The sequence below is a fragment of the Artibeus jamaicensis genome, unplaced genomic scaffold (assembly GCF_021234435.1).
Source record: "Artibeus jamaicensis isolate MK-2021 breed Jamaican fruit bat unplaced genomic scaffold, CSHL_Jam_final contig_471, whole genome shotgun sequence".
Taxonomy (NCBI): domain Eukaryota; kingdom Metazoa; phylum Chordata; class Mammalia; order Chiroptera; family Phyllostomidae; genus Artibeus; species Artibeus jamaicensis.
The window spans coordinates 946,525-959,800 of record NW_026521850.1 but is presented as its reverse complement, the minus strand read 5'-3'; the positions used below and the strand labels follow the sequence as shown (position 1 = coordinate 959,800).

The window sequence follows — 13,276 nt, the reverse complement described above, 5'->3', positions numbered from 1 at the left end:
CAGATGACCGATTATCCCATAATGTCATCTGGTGCCATGCCACATTCTCATATCCCCAACGGTTCCATAAACATTTTTTTTTAATAAATTATTTATTTATTTTCCGGGGGGGAGAAACATCAATGTGTGGTTGCCTCTTATGCACCCCCCCTATTGGGGACCTGGCCTGAAACCCAGATGTGTGCCCTGACTGGGAGTCGAACCTACTACACCCTTTGGTTCACAGGCCTGTGCTCAATCCACTGAGCCACACCAGCCAGGGCTTTAATCAACTTTTATTTGGATTGCATTTACTTATAATCTTAAAATCCAGGGGAGAACCAGGGTGGTGGCCACAGTGGGTTGAACGGAGCTCCAGATAGACTGTGAAGGGCAAGCTAACGGGTTTCGCTGCAGGTCTGGACTGGCTTCCAGGCCTGACTGTGTGCCCGGCAGAGCCACCCTGCCTGAGCCAGGGAAGGAAGGCTGTGAGGGGTGTCTATTCCCCATTCCAACCACAGCAGGTGAAGCTGTGTGTCACGTTCCCCAGCGTGGGTCTGGGGGTCACAGAAGTCGGGACTCGAGCCCCCAGCTGGGGCACTGATGGGGGACAGTTGACAAAAGAGATGTGGTTTAGAGACCCAGAGAGCAGCCGGGTCGGGAGGAGGAAGACCTACTGTCTGGGGCCCCCGAAGCCCCGTGAAGACAGGGTTTTGGGGAGGAAGGAAGGTCGGCTGGTCACACCCCCAGCCAGGTCGCACAGAAAAGGTCACGCGAGATCAGGAAGGCCCTTCAGCGACACCTGCACTCAAAACCCAGCAACCGTTTGCTCTCCCTGGCCTGTGGCGACTCAGCCAGCACCGACCACCCCTGTCCAAGGGAGGCCTCCCTGGGGGTGGGCACCCAGGACGGATGACCCCTGCCCCGGCGTGGGCTGGCAGCCCATCATTCCGACTCCGAAGCGACCCTCAAAGGGTTCTGGGTTGTGTCAAAGCCTGTCACCGCCAGGAGTTCAGGATCACAGGTGTGGTGGTCTCAGCCTCGGCCTGATGGACACCCCACCTCCCCCGGGGAGTTTTTATAAAAAAGAAGCCTTGCTTGAAATCTTAGCTTGCGATTCTACGGTCCAGAGCAGAAGGCGCCGCCCGGGCCTTCCCCGCGCCCCCGCCCCATCCTTTTCTTCATTTGGCCGCTCCTTCATTTGGTCCTCTTATCGCCGGTAGCCCCGACCCGTAAACTCGAGGAGGGCACAGTCGGATTCTTTCTTCCCTCCTGCACCCCGGGGCTCGGGATCCGCCTGGCACTTGCTAAAGCGCAGCCCTTTCTCAGCCATCGCGGCCCCGCCAGCTTCCACGTGGGATCGGAGGCGGCAAGTACTGAACTATTTGTCCTACTTACTGAGCCCTCCCACGTACTGGGCATTGTGCCGAGGGCGCAGGAACCGGGACTGCGGGGTGGTCAACACCGACCCCTCGTCAGACTGGAGGTCCTGGGGCCTCCAGGCCACGCCCACGGGCGCAGCCCCGCCTCCAGCCACCTAGGCCTCGAGCTCCGCCCCCCTGTCCTTTTCCGGTGGAGCTAGGCATAGCTAATAGAGCGCCGCACGCTGGCGGCTCGGCGCTCCGCTGCCGGCGCCTGCGCACGTGGTACTTCCGGCAAGCGCGTTTCCTCGGCCTCTACCTGGTTGTTTAGGGTGGCGCGGGTTGCGTACTCGGTGTGAGTCGTCGAGAGGGTGCCTGTCCAGTCCTCGGTCGTTGCGCCCTGTCCCTCCTGTTTTTGAGCGGGACCTCGAGTGAGCCCGCCCGCGCCTCCAGCCATGGTCTCTCTGCTCGCCAAGGATGCCTACCTGCAGAACCTGGCCAGGAAAATCTGCTCCGGGCCCAGCGCGGAGCCGCAGAAGCGCAAGTCAGGTAACGCGCAGCCCAGGGCTGGGCCTGGGAGGGCTTGGGAAGGGGGTGCCCCTCCCCGCCGCGGCGGAGTCCGTGCCTACCCTATACTGCACCCCGAAGAGCTTTTCGGTGGTCTGGACATGTGGGTGCGCGAGACGAGAATATAAAATACGGAAAGGAAATATGTAAGTGGTATTTAAAGCCCCCGGTTTGCCCTGCTTGTCGGGGGTGTCAGACTGGAGGTCCGAGGGTCTCAGCCGCACCTGCCCCCGGGGCAGGGGGCACGGCCGGGGTTTGGAGGAAGTAAGCCCGTGACGTGGGGCGTGTGGCGAGAAGGCAGGAAGAACGTGCTCCTGTCGGGTCACACGGCGGCAGGGGTGCTGAGGCTACCCTCAGGAAGTAGATACACAGCAGGTTAAACAGAAACCGGCCTGCTGAGAGCGGGGACTTGGAAGTACTGCCTGGGCCTCGGGGAGGGGACGGTGGCGGCGTCTGGCGTGGCGCTGTCAGGGGACAGTTTTCTTACTCAAGGAAAACATAATCGTGGCAGAAAATTAGGAAAAGTGAGTTTTCTCGTCAGTGATAATTTAGGTCTGTGTATTTCCAGGTTTTGCTTTATTTTACTGGTTAAAACAATTGGGTTTTCCAAATGTACACATTTTCTTCAGCTCTCAAAATGGAAGCCTATGTAATTACTATTTTTAAAGGTTTTATTTACTTTTTTCTAGAGAGAGGGCAAGGGAGAGAAGGAGAGGGAGTTGCCTCTTGCAGACCCCCAACTGGGACCAAAACCACAGCCCAGGCATGTGCCCTCACTGGGAATCGAACCGGCAACCCTTCACTTTGCAGGACAAAGCTCAACCGAGCCACACCGGGCAGGGCCTGTGTGATTACTCTCAGGGGCTTCTCGGTAATCACGGCTGGCTGTGTAACAGTGCCGTGATCTGTCCTCCGGGAAGGGTGCCGTGCACAGGCCGGCCGAGGCCTCACTGCACACTGCTGGGTCCAGCGTGGGGACGTTTATCAGGGTTTGGCGTGCATGACCAGTCTGCTTTCTCCAGGAAGTTCATGGTTTTGAACTCTGCTGACAAGGGTCACCAGCACCCCCAATTGTCTCTGGGCAGCCTTCTGAGATTAAATCACTGGCAGTAGCTTCTGCCTGTTGAGTGGGTCGCAGATTGGGACAGTGTGCCTGTCTTATTTTGTATTTCAGTGGTCAAAAGTCCAGGCTCAGAAGCTGCTGGGCCCCCAAAAAAGAAGAGGAAGAGGGCACAGAAGAAATCCCGGGATCAGGAGAAGAAGGTTGTGGAGCCCAAGGCCCAGGCCCTGGGGGAGAAGGCCTGGGGCCCTTCCGGGGCCCCTGCAGGTGAGGAGCTCCTGCAGCAGCTTGGACGGAAGAGCATCACTGCCCTCGGGTCCCTGAAGGGGTGTAGTGAAAGCAGAGTTGTTGGGGGGCCCCCAGGCTGCGGCAGGCAAAGAGATGGGAGGTGGGTCTGGCTTGACTTGTCAGGAGCGCTTTGCTGCAGCACACAGGGATGTCCTGTTCCCGAGGGTGTGCTGGGGGCCAGTCCTGGGCGAGGAGGCCGAGCAGAAGTTCCTGGAGCTGCCCTGCAGATCCGCTGGTGGCCACCAGCGGTGGAGGGGAGCGCACAGAGACTTGGGCTCTGAGGCTGGGTAGCGGGAGGGTCCCCAGAGGTCAGCACTGGGGACCCCCTTTCAGCCCCCCATTCCTTCTTGCAGGTGGCCTGGCTGCAGAGCCTGAATCCTTCTTTGCCCTGGATGTTCTGCGGCAGCGGCTGCATGAAAAGATACGGGAGGCCCGGGGCCAGGTAGGTGGGGATAAACGGGAGACGGCCCAGGAGCCTGTGTTCACTGCCCCGCCCAGATTGGACGGTCAGGGGCGTCTGGAGTCAGGAGAACATGACCAGTGAGCTCAGCCTCCCCCTCCAGGGCAGCACCGAGGAGCTGTCCCCCACAGCTTTGGAGAAAAGGCGGAGGCGGAAGCAGGAGCGGGACAGGAAAAAGAGGAAGCGGAAGGAGCTGAGAGCCAGGGAGAAGGCCGCCAAGGCAGCGGAGGCCATGGAGGCTGCTGTGCCGCCAGCCAAAGCGCCGAGTGAGGAGACCCCGGGAAAGCCGGGGTTGTTGTTCAACAAGGTGCGGCGGGAGGAACCCTGGTGGGGCTGCTGTGTTTGAGGGCTTAGGTGTGCAGGCGGTAACTCAGGTCACACTTTCACCTGCAGGTGGAGGTGAGCGAGGAGCCACCTGCCACCAGGGCACAGCGCCGGCGGGAGAAGCGGCAGAGGCTCAAGGGCAACCTGCCACCGCTGACCGGGAAGAACTATCGGCAGCTGCTGGAGCGGCTGCAGGCGCGGCAGAACCAGCTGGAGGCGCTGCGCGGGCAGGACGCAGGCAAGGCGCAGGAGCTGGAGAGCAAGATACAGTGGACGGCCGCGCTGTACCGGGCAGAGGGGGTGCGCATCCGCGATGACGAGCGCCTGCTGCAGGCCGCCCTGCGGCGCAAGGAGAAGCGGCGGGCGCAGCGGCAGCGCAGGTGGGAGAAGCGCACCGCCCACGTGGTGGAAAAGATGCAGCGGCGGCAGGACCAGCGGCGCCAGAACCTGCGCAAGAAGAAGGTGGCTAAGGCCGAGCGACGCAAGGAGAAGGCCCGCAAGAAGGGCCGCGTGCTGCCCCAGGACCTGCAGCGCGCTGGCCTGGCCTGAGGGGCGGGCGGGCCGGCCGGCCGGGTGCACCCGCGTCGCCAGCCTGCACAGGGCTCAGGTGGCAGGAGCAAAAGCAGGTTAGTGAGAGTAGGAGCCTGGCCCCAGGCTGGGCGCGGGCAAGCCAGTTCAGGCTCCAGCCTTTTCTGGTGGAGCTGGAAAGCCCCCCGAAGTTTGTGGTTGAGGGACAAGGGAGCAGTGTGAGGGGTAGGTTCCCGTGTTCACAGGAGCAGGACAGGAGTGGCCTTGGTGATGCCTGTGTTGGTCCAGAACTCTCTTGGAGGAGCCAAAACCCAATGCTGTGACCAAGCCCCGGTGGAGCTGATGGCTCCAGTCACTGGGAGTGACCGAGGGTGTGCCTGGAATCAGTTTATTCTGTTTATTTGTAAAAAGGACAAAAACTAGAATTCAAGTTAGATGTGCACATCAGGGGTTCTAAGACAACCCCGCAAGGTGGGAGCAGTGTTGAGAGAGGGGACAAGCGGGTGGGGGCAGGGCAAAGGCTGCGGGGGAGGCGGGGGAAGAACCGGAACTGAGGCAAGTGAGGCGGGGCGGAGTGAGCCCAAGCCCGAGGCCGTGGAACGCAGGTGGAAAAAACAAGGTGGGTGGCATTTCAATAAAGCAGGCGCTGAAACTGTTTTGGTCGGACTCCAGTTGTGAGGCTGTAGCTACAAGGAAGCCGGGGAGCTACCTCACTGGACAGTGGGCTAAGGCCACAGGCTGGTCCTGCTGCAGGCAGAGAGCAGGCAGCTGGCACGGAAATCCCACGGAAAAGTGGAAGATGGTTCGCATCTCTGCGGAACTGGTGACACCAGACAGACAAAAACCAGGTGGCTGCAGGAGGTCTGGTGACACCACAGTGTCTGGGTCCCGGACACACCTGGCACAGCTGCAGCGGGGGAAACACGCCCGCCCCCGAGCTGGGGAGCGGGCCTCCCAGTCAGAGGGTCAGCACCACGTGAAGGGGGTGATCTGGGCATAGTGTGCAATTTCCCACCTGGGACTTTCAGTTGCCTGAGGCGATAATTCCCAACAGGTGTTAAAGGGTGTTTGGGACCAAGGAGAACACTGCACCGAAGTCCGGGACTCGCAGCCACCAGGTGGGGGCACGTGTGCCGGAGGGGTCCGCTCTGCAGCGCGGGTTCCCGCCGACTTGGCTGGCCTGCAGCCCCATGCTGGGCTGGTGTTCCACCCCCTCCGCACTGGCTAGTTCCCTATGTCACAGGGAAGGGGGCACACAGCCCCTGGGAAAGTGGCAGGGACCATCTCTGGGGTGCCCCCCCGAGGCCAGGAAGTTGCCCCCCAGCTCCAGAGCTGCTGTGGCCCCAGCTTCGTGTGGCTGTTGTGCAGGGAGAGAACACAAAGTGTTTGGCAGGTGGCGTCAGGACACGTCGCTTCTAGGAGCGGCAGCAGCCACGGGAGACGGGACATGTGGAGAGACCTCCACCGGTGACACGTGTTGTGAACAGCCAAACTCAGACGTCAGGAGTGCTACATGTCCACCGGCCCAGCCTCCCTCCAGGTGGACAGTCACTCCCCCTGGCCAGTCAGGCTGGGAGCCAGGGTAGCGTGTGGTATGTCTTGGTGGCAGGTGGCCACGGCAGTGTCTCGTGCCGAGGCGGGTTGCAGCAGAAAACTTCCAGAGCTTGGTGTCAGAAAGCTCTACAGGGCCGAGTGGCAACCATTTACGAATGGGGGGGTTCCCCACCGATTTCCAGGGCAGCGAGTTGAACACACGTGGGACCCGGCTCCCACAGCGCTGGGAGGTGAGGGCGGTCTTGTGGTGAGGCGGAGGGAAGCTTGCAGCCTGGTGGCCCTTTGTGTAGGGCTCCAGACCTGACCCAACATCCAGGACTCAGTGAGGGGCGACAATCAATGGGGGTGGCTCAGGTGAAGCCTCTTCACTGGGCCCTGGGCGGGCGTGGGGGGGCAGCGCAGGGCAAGGGGTGGGCGAAGAGGGAGAGGGGGCAGACCGCTGCTGGTTTGGAGACGAGAGGGAGGGGTTGCCAAAGAGACTGGCTTCCCCTTGGAAGTTCCTTCCTCGGGCCCTTCGAGAGGCTGATGTCTCAAAGCGGGCCCCTGAGAGGCCGGGCGCCAGGGTCTGTGAGCCATCGAGTTCACCGATGTCCTCATTTTGGTTCTGAGTGGCCCACACTTGGCCATTTCTGCTTCGGCTTTCCCTCGAGAGAGCCGGTGAGGCTGTGGCCTCGCCTGCTGCTGAGAGGGTTGCTTGATGGGCCAGCAAGGGCGTTGGTTTCCCCACCTCAGTCTTGCAGCTGAAATTATATGGTTTTCTTACAGAATAGAAAGTCTCTGATTCTTAGGCCATGTCTTGAGCTAAGAATTTAGGGCTTGGAGCCTATCACTTTCTTTGTAGCAAAATCACCCACCCCTGTTAAAGCAGCCCCTGCATCCTGCCGTCCTCGAGTTTCTGTGGCCCTTCCCGTCCTGTGCTGGTGCTCACTAGTCTCCCCAAAAGCCTTGCCTTCCAAAGACTTTTGTTCTGGAACCACATCTCCAGATGCGGGCACCAGTGTGTCCAGAGTCCCACTGCTTTGTGCTGACAAGACTGCGATGAACCCTCAGCTAATCCGGCCAGATAGCAGATCCCAGATGTCCCTGTGTCAGTCATGACGGGTCAGCTTATGTTGCCTTAACCAAAGTACCTTCTGATAAGTAAAGTCAGTAGTTTAAAACTAGACTGATCACTGGGTGTGTCTCAGCAACTAGGAATAGAAGATAATCCTCAACCGGATAAAGAACATTTACGAAGAGCTACAGATGCTTAATGGTGTGGGACCAGGTGTTTTCCTGCTAAGTTCAGGAATGAGGCCAGAATGCTGCTTCTCATCACTGCCCTTCAAAGTCACACCAGGAGTCCTAGCACACGCAATAAGACAAGAAAAGGATAAGCAGCACAGATGTTCGACAGAAATCAAAACATCTCTGCAGATGATGTGATCATTTATGTAGAACATCCAAATTATTTGTCAACTATTTCTTTCACAGGCTGTGCTTTCGGTGTGGTATCTAAAAGGGCATCGCCTTGCCCAAAGTCATGCAGGTTTCCTACCACGTTACTTTCTAGTTTTGGTTTTGTTTTGTTTTGAAAGATCTTACTTCTTTTTTAGGAAAAAAGGGAGAAAAACATCCATGTGTGGTCGCCTCTCACACGCCCCCTACTGGGGACCTGGCCTGTAACCCAGGCGCGTGCCCTGACTGGGAACCGAACCACAATGCTTTGGTTCACAGGCCCGCACTCAATCCACTGAGCTACGCCAGCCAGGGCCGCTTTCTTTGCTCTCTTGCTCAAGGGCATCAGGGGGAAAGGGACCTACCCACACGGCCCTGTCCTAAGGAAAATCCGCATTGCCTGAAATGTGACCTCTGCCCCACGACACTGCAAACACTGTGCCAGAAAACTCCTTACTGCTCCCTGACAGCTGGACGTCGGGATCAGTGTCGGATCACTTTCCAACACCGATTGTGCAGAATGAAAAGGCGCGAGACCGACAGCAAAGGAAGAACCCGAGCCATGGAACGGCCACAAATTTTAAAAGTATTTCTCGCCCTGGCTGGGGTAGCTCAGTGGATTGAGCGTGGGCCGGTGAACCAGGCAATCGCAGTTCGATTCCCAGTCAGGGCACATGCCTGGGTTGCAGGCCGGTTCCCTGCAGGCCAGTTCTCAGCAGGGGACGCACGGAAGGCAACCATACATTGATGTTTCTCTCCCTCTCTCCTTTCCCCCTTCCCCTCTAAAGATAAATAAATAAAATCTTAAAAAAAAAAAAGTATTTCTCCAGCCCTGGCTGGTGTGGCTCAGCAGACTGGGCGCTGGCCTGTGAACCAAAGGGTCACTGGTCCAATTCCCAGTCTAGGGCACGTGCCTGGGTCGCAGCCCAGGTCCTCAGTGGAGGTTGCACGAGAGGCAACCACACACGGATGTTGTTGTCCCTCTCCCTCCCTTCCCCTCTCCAGAAAATGAAAATACATAAAAATTAAAAGACTGCAAACCAAAGCCATGCCCAGAAGTTTCCCGTTACTGCTTATTTGTCCTTTTGGGGCTTAAGCCAAGCGGACAGCTCCCCACCCTCCCTGGGGTGCGTGTTTGTGGGTCTCAGGTTCTCAGGGGCGGCCCGGCTCACTGGACGAAGAGAAATGTGGTGGCCTTTGTCACGCTAAGGTCACCAGGAACACTGGACAACATTTACCCCAGACTTTGAGGACGTTTTCTGCCCACGAGGCAGCTTTTCATCCACCACACGGTCTGAGTGGGCAGCGGGCCTTGGAGACCCCCGCTCACCCGATGGGTTTCGCCAGCACACGAGCGCCTCAGACAGCTTTGAAAACTGTTGCTGCTGTTGATGCAATGAAACGCCTCCGAGTTTATTTTTTTAAGCCATTAATGTGATTGCAAAACTCGGACTTGCTTTACAGCCAAGATTCGGGAAAGTAACAATTTGCCGAGCTGCAAATCTGAAAAATTCTATTGTGAAGTGAGCGCCCCTGTTCGGACGAGAGGGGGTGCCGTACGGAAATTATTAGAAACTAAATAGCTTGGGGAGTAAAAAGATCATAATGTGCTGATTCTTAATAAACAAGAAAAATGAAAAAAACGCTTGCCAGGTGTTTATGGGATGAAAACGCGTGTCTGAAACGTAAGGAACTCCCAGAACTCATTTAGAAAAAGACGGCAATCCAGGATTTAAAACGGGCACAGGCTCGACTGGGCACATGACGGAAGGGAACCCAGTGGGAATAAAGCACGTGCTGCGCCCCAGATCCGCAGTCTGGGGCGCCGCTCAGGGGCGGGCGGAGAGGGGGGGACCACAGCTCCAGCTGGAAGGACGGCGTGGGGCGGCAGCCTCACGGCATGATGGTGTGCGCACAGGAGGCTGCGGGAGAGGGGAGGGTGGAGAAGACGCGCGGGCCACTCTCCCCGGTTCCCCGCGCCCCGTGCCCCGTCCCCAGTCCCCCGTCCCCAGTCCGGGGCAAAGCCGTTTGGCCGCCGGTCCTCCAACCACAGTGCAGGGGCCTGAGCAGAGGGCCGTGCGAGCGCCCCCTGTGGGATGCTGGGCTGGCCTACACGGTGGCTTCAGGTCTTCACGAAGTGGCGGCGTCGTCACCTCCCATCACCCCCCGCCGCCCCTGTGCGGGCGCTCCCGTGTGCTTTACCGTCTTTCGGGAGGATGGTCGCCCCCCTGGTGAGCTCCAGAATCTCACATATGTCTATGAACTTTTTCACGCTCGAGAAGCTGGACACGTTCTGTCTGCCTGCGGGCGGGGAGCAGAGTCCTCAAGTCAGCATGGTCGGCTCTGGCCGCCTGGGCCGCCCCCACACCCAGCTCGGCTCCTCCAAGATGCCTTCAGAGTTCCTGGGACAGGAAATCAGGACGACAGCTGGCGGGATAATTGGGTGACAGGGAAACGTGGGTGACCCAGTGAGGCTTCCCTGGTGGGGTCGCCACACAGGGTCCCTTGGGCAGCCCTCTCAGCTCACTCAGTGCCTGCTGGCCAGGCTCGGCTGGTGCCCCCCGTCCCCAGCTGCACTGCTGGACCTGCCACGGAGACTCCCAGAGGCCTCCTCCCCAGGGCCTCCCAGCGCCCCTCACCCCCCCCCCCGCCCCTTCTCCATGCCCCATCCCCATGCCGGGCAGAACCTCTTTCGGCTCCACATCCAACCCTCTGTACCCCCAGCCCCCTGCTCCCTGCTCCTGCCACAGCCCCTGTGGCGGGGGCTCTGCACCCACGAGGATGTTCCTCCCCACGCCTTGCTCTTGCTTTCTGACCTCCTCTCTGCAGTGACCACCGTGGGGACTCGTCCGCGTGGTCTCAACGTGCAAGGCCCACGATCTGCCCCCAGCCTCATCCTCTGCCAGCCTGCACCCCGCAGGCCAGGCCAGACACCCTCATCGGCCTGCTGGGTCCCCCATTCACCGGGCAGCCCAAGGTGAAGGCGTCAGGTGATAGGCCTTGGGGGGCGACGAGAGTGGGTCCGCAGGCGGGGGTCGGTGCCCTCGTAGGAAGAGGCAGTGGCCGGAGCTGCCCTGCCACACGAGGACCCACCAGGAAGAGGACCGTCCCAGAAGCCCACCCGGCCTGCACCCTGCGCCGTGCGCCGCCAGGAGCAAGGTCTTGTGTGAGCTGCCCGCCCCCGCCCATGCCCCTCCCAGCCCCGCACCCTCCACACTCACTGCCCCGGACAGAGGCCCCCGGCGCGACTCTGGCGCGCTAGACTCACTGAAGAGCAGCAGGGTCTTGGAGGTCCGGGCAGCCCGCCCCAGGCGCAGGTCGACCACGCCGTAGCTGTAGTCGGTGGACAGCACGCGGAAGCCCTGCACTCCCTTCGCTGGGGGCGGGGGAGCACACAGCGGCCTGACTCCTCCCCCGCACGGGGGCGGAGCCAGCAGGGGCGGGGCCAGCAGGGGCGGGGCCAGAAGGGGCGGGGTCAGAAGTGCGCGGCCAGCAGGGGCGGGGCCGAGGGCTCTGGGACCGCTTGGGGCCCGTCCTGCCCCCCTATATTCTCCAGGGCAAAGGGACCCCTGGGGCACAGTGCCATCGTGGGAGTCCTGTCCAGGGTCTCCGGGGCCAGGAACCCATGGACGCCCCCACCCCGCGGCCTCCCCTCCGCCCCGGCCCCCTACGCACGGGTGTTCCTGAACACGGCCTTCTTTCTGTCTTTCCTCAGAATGAGCGTGTGTGACTGGCACCCCTGCACCCTGGGGGATGAGGGGGGCTGTGAACTCACCGCAGGGGGTGGGCGGTCCACTTCCTACCACAGCCGCCGGCCCCGCCCAGCACCGCCCTCTCCCCTCTCTCCTCCCAACCTCCAACTCTGGGGGTGCCTGGAGGTGGGGGCACCCGGAAGCCTCACTCCCCAGCTCCTGCCCATTTGAGGCGCTGTTGTTCCGGAACTTTTGGGTTCGGATGAGGGCCGGTCCCACAGCTTAGGAGAACCTCCAAAGGCCCCAGGCACTGTGCTGGCCTCTCCCAAAACCAGCCCTTTGAATTTCAGGGGCTGGAAGTGATGGGGGTCGTGGCTGGGGGCTCAGTCCCTGTGAGATGTCCAGGCTGGCCCATGACTCTGCCCCACCGACCCCTTTTCCCTAAGTAGAGGGAGCCGCCTGGCGCTGCTTTCGGTCAGGGGGCTGCGAAGGGGGCACTGGGCTGCTGTGTGTGCCCCCTCACCTGTTAAAGGCGAGGACCACCTTCAGCCGGCCCACTTCTCGAACCTGCACCACAGATGCGCCCAGCTTCCTCTGGTCTCTGCCCGGCAAGAACCCTTGGGTGTCAGAGGCGATGGCTAGAATGTACCAGAACCCTGAAAACTGCAGAGAGGGTGCTGGGAAGCATGGACACGGCCCCCACCCCCCAGGGCTCCCATGCACAAGGGGCGCTGCCTGAGGCCCAGCCCACATCCAGGCAGTGGGGGCCGCACACCGAACGCCAGGGCCATGTCCAGTGCCGGCCTCCTGGGGGCCCCTTTCCTTCCAGCCCCCCTGCACCTCAGCCCACTGACTTCCTGCTGCAAACCTGCGCTCCCGGGCATGACCGAAGTCCATCAGCCTGTGCCCACTGCCGCCCCCACCGGAACCTTCCACCACCAGCGATGATGTTATTCCAGAACTAGCCCTGCTCATTCTGCCCCCGCCTCTCTCTGCCCACCTGGCGTCTCCAGGTGACCCCAGGCCACACTTGCCTGGGGCCTTTGCTCTGCCCCACCTCCGGGCCCATGGGGCCCATAGTGGTCATTTGAGTTTTGCAGACTGTCCCCCACCGAAACCGTCAGCCCCTCGGGGAGAGGCCCGGTGGGCAGCCCTCTGGGCCAAGCGGAGTTTCCCCGCCTTGACAGGCGGCCTGTGTTTTGGGGATGGAATGCCAGCCCAGCCACCCCGCCTGCGCCTGCCCCTTTGTGGCCAGGCCCCGGGCTCACCTTGTTCCAGTTGAGGTTGTGGGACTCCCTGGGGAGCTGCTCCCGCGGCTGGGACCCCACGGCCGGCACCGGCACCAGCACCAGCGCCAGCACCAGCACCAGCCTGGGCGGCAGCCGCCCCAGCCCCATTCTTGCTTTCCTCTCTCAGCCACTGGACTCCGCGTTTAAATCTCCCTGTGCCCCTGCCTGGCCGTGGGCATGTGGCCACCCCGGAGCCTCCAGAGGGCTGGGGATGGGTGGGGGGAGGGACCAGGCTTTGGGCCCTCCCTCTGCACCAGGGCCAGCCTGGGCTCTCAGCCACCTGGGGTGGGGCAGTGGGGGCAGTGGCCTGCCTGGGAAGCCCTGAAGATGGAAGCCATCCTGTTTCCCGGGTCACACCCCAAGGCCCTGTCTCAGAGGCGTCTCACCCAGCAGTGAGGCCGCCCGGGACAGCAGCATCACCGAGGGTCCTTGCATGGGGTGACACGCATGTGGGGCCTAGGCTGGACATGTATGCGCGTGTGCACCTGTGCATGTGGGTCCGTGTGCAGACAGAGGCCCCCACCTGTACCTGACCAGGAGGCCCCCACCTGTACCTTGTCCCGCCTGCCCAGCCCTCCCCCCGCGACCTTACTTCTGGCAGGACTTGAGGCTCCGGGAGCACAGAGGGGCTCAGGCCTTGCCCCAGCCGCCAAGCCCACACAGGGGGCCAAACTCAGGCCTGGACACTGGGCACCCCAGCCAAGCACCCCAGTGGGCACTGACGCCAGCTCCCTCCG

The 13,276-nt window shown here is 61.1% G+C and overlaps 2 protein-coding genes across 2 annotated transcripts; one reads left to right on the top strand and one right to left on the bottom strand.

Annotated features, from left to right (window-relative positions):
- The first annotated feature begins 1,613 nt into the window (after positions 1–1,613).
- Positions 1,614–5,238, top strand: SURF6 (surfeit 6). The gene is made up of 5 exons (XM_037127704.2): positions 1,614–1,889; positions 3,082–3,234; positions 3,609–3,697; positions 3,819–4,022; positions 4,109–5,238. The coding sequence occupies exons 1-5, from the start codon at positions 1,796–1,798 to the stop codon at positions 4,586–4,588; spliced, it is 1,020 nt and encodes a 339-aa protein (XP_036983599.1). The 5' UTR covers positions 1,614–1,795; the 3' UTR covers positions 4,589–5,238.
- Positions 5,239–9,192: 3,954 nt separating this feature from the next.
- LCN10 (lipocalin 10) lies at positions 9,193–12,647 on the bottom strand. Its single transcript, XM_037127633.2, is given in 5 exon segments — positions 9,193–9,859; positions 10,827–10,934; positions 11,198–11,304; positions 11,774–11,913; positions 12,519–12,647. Coding segments are annotated over 5 exon segments (636 nt in total). The 3' UTR covers positions 9,193–9,707.
- Between the last annotated feature and the right edge of the window lie 629 nt (positions 12,648–13,276).

Bases quoted from the DNA above. Each gene is read 5' to 3' on its own strand.
- SURF6 (XM_037127704.2), top strand. From the start codon at position 1,796: ATGGTCTCTCTGCTCGCCAAGGATGCCTACCTGCAGAACCTGGCCAGG. The intron at 3,235-3,608 runs GTGAGGAGCTCC...TCCTTCTTGCAG, and splicing joins CCCTTCCGGGGCCCCTGCAG to GTGGCCTGGCTGCAGAGCCT. The intron at 4,023-4,108 runs GTGCGGCGGGAG...TTTCACCTGCAG, and splicing joins CGGGGTTGTTGTTCAACAAG to GTGGAGGTGAGCGAGGAGCC.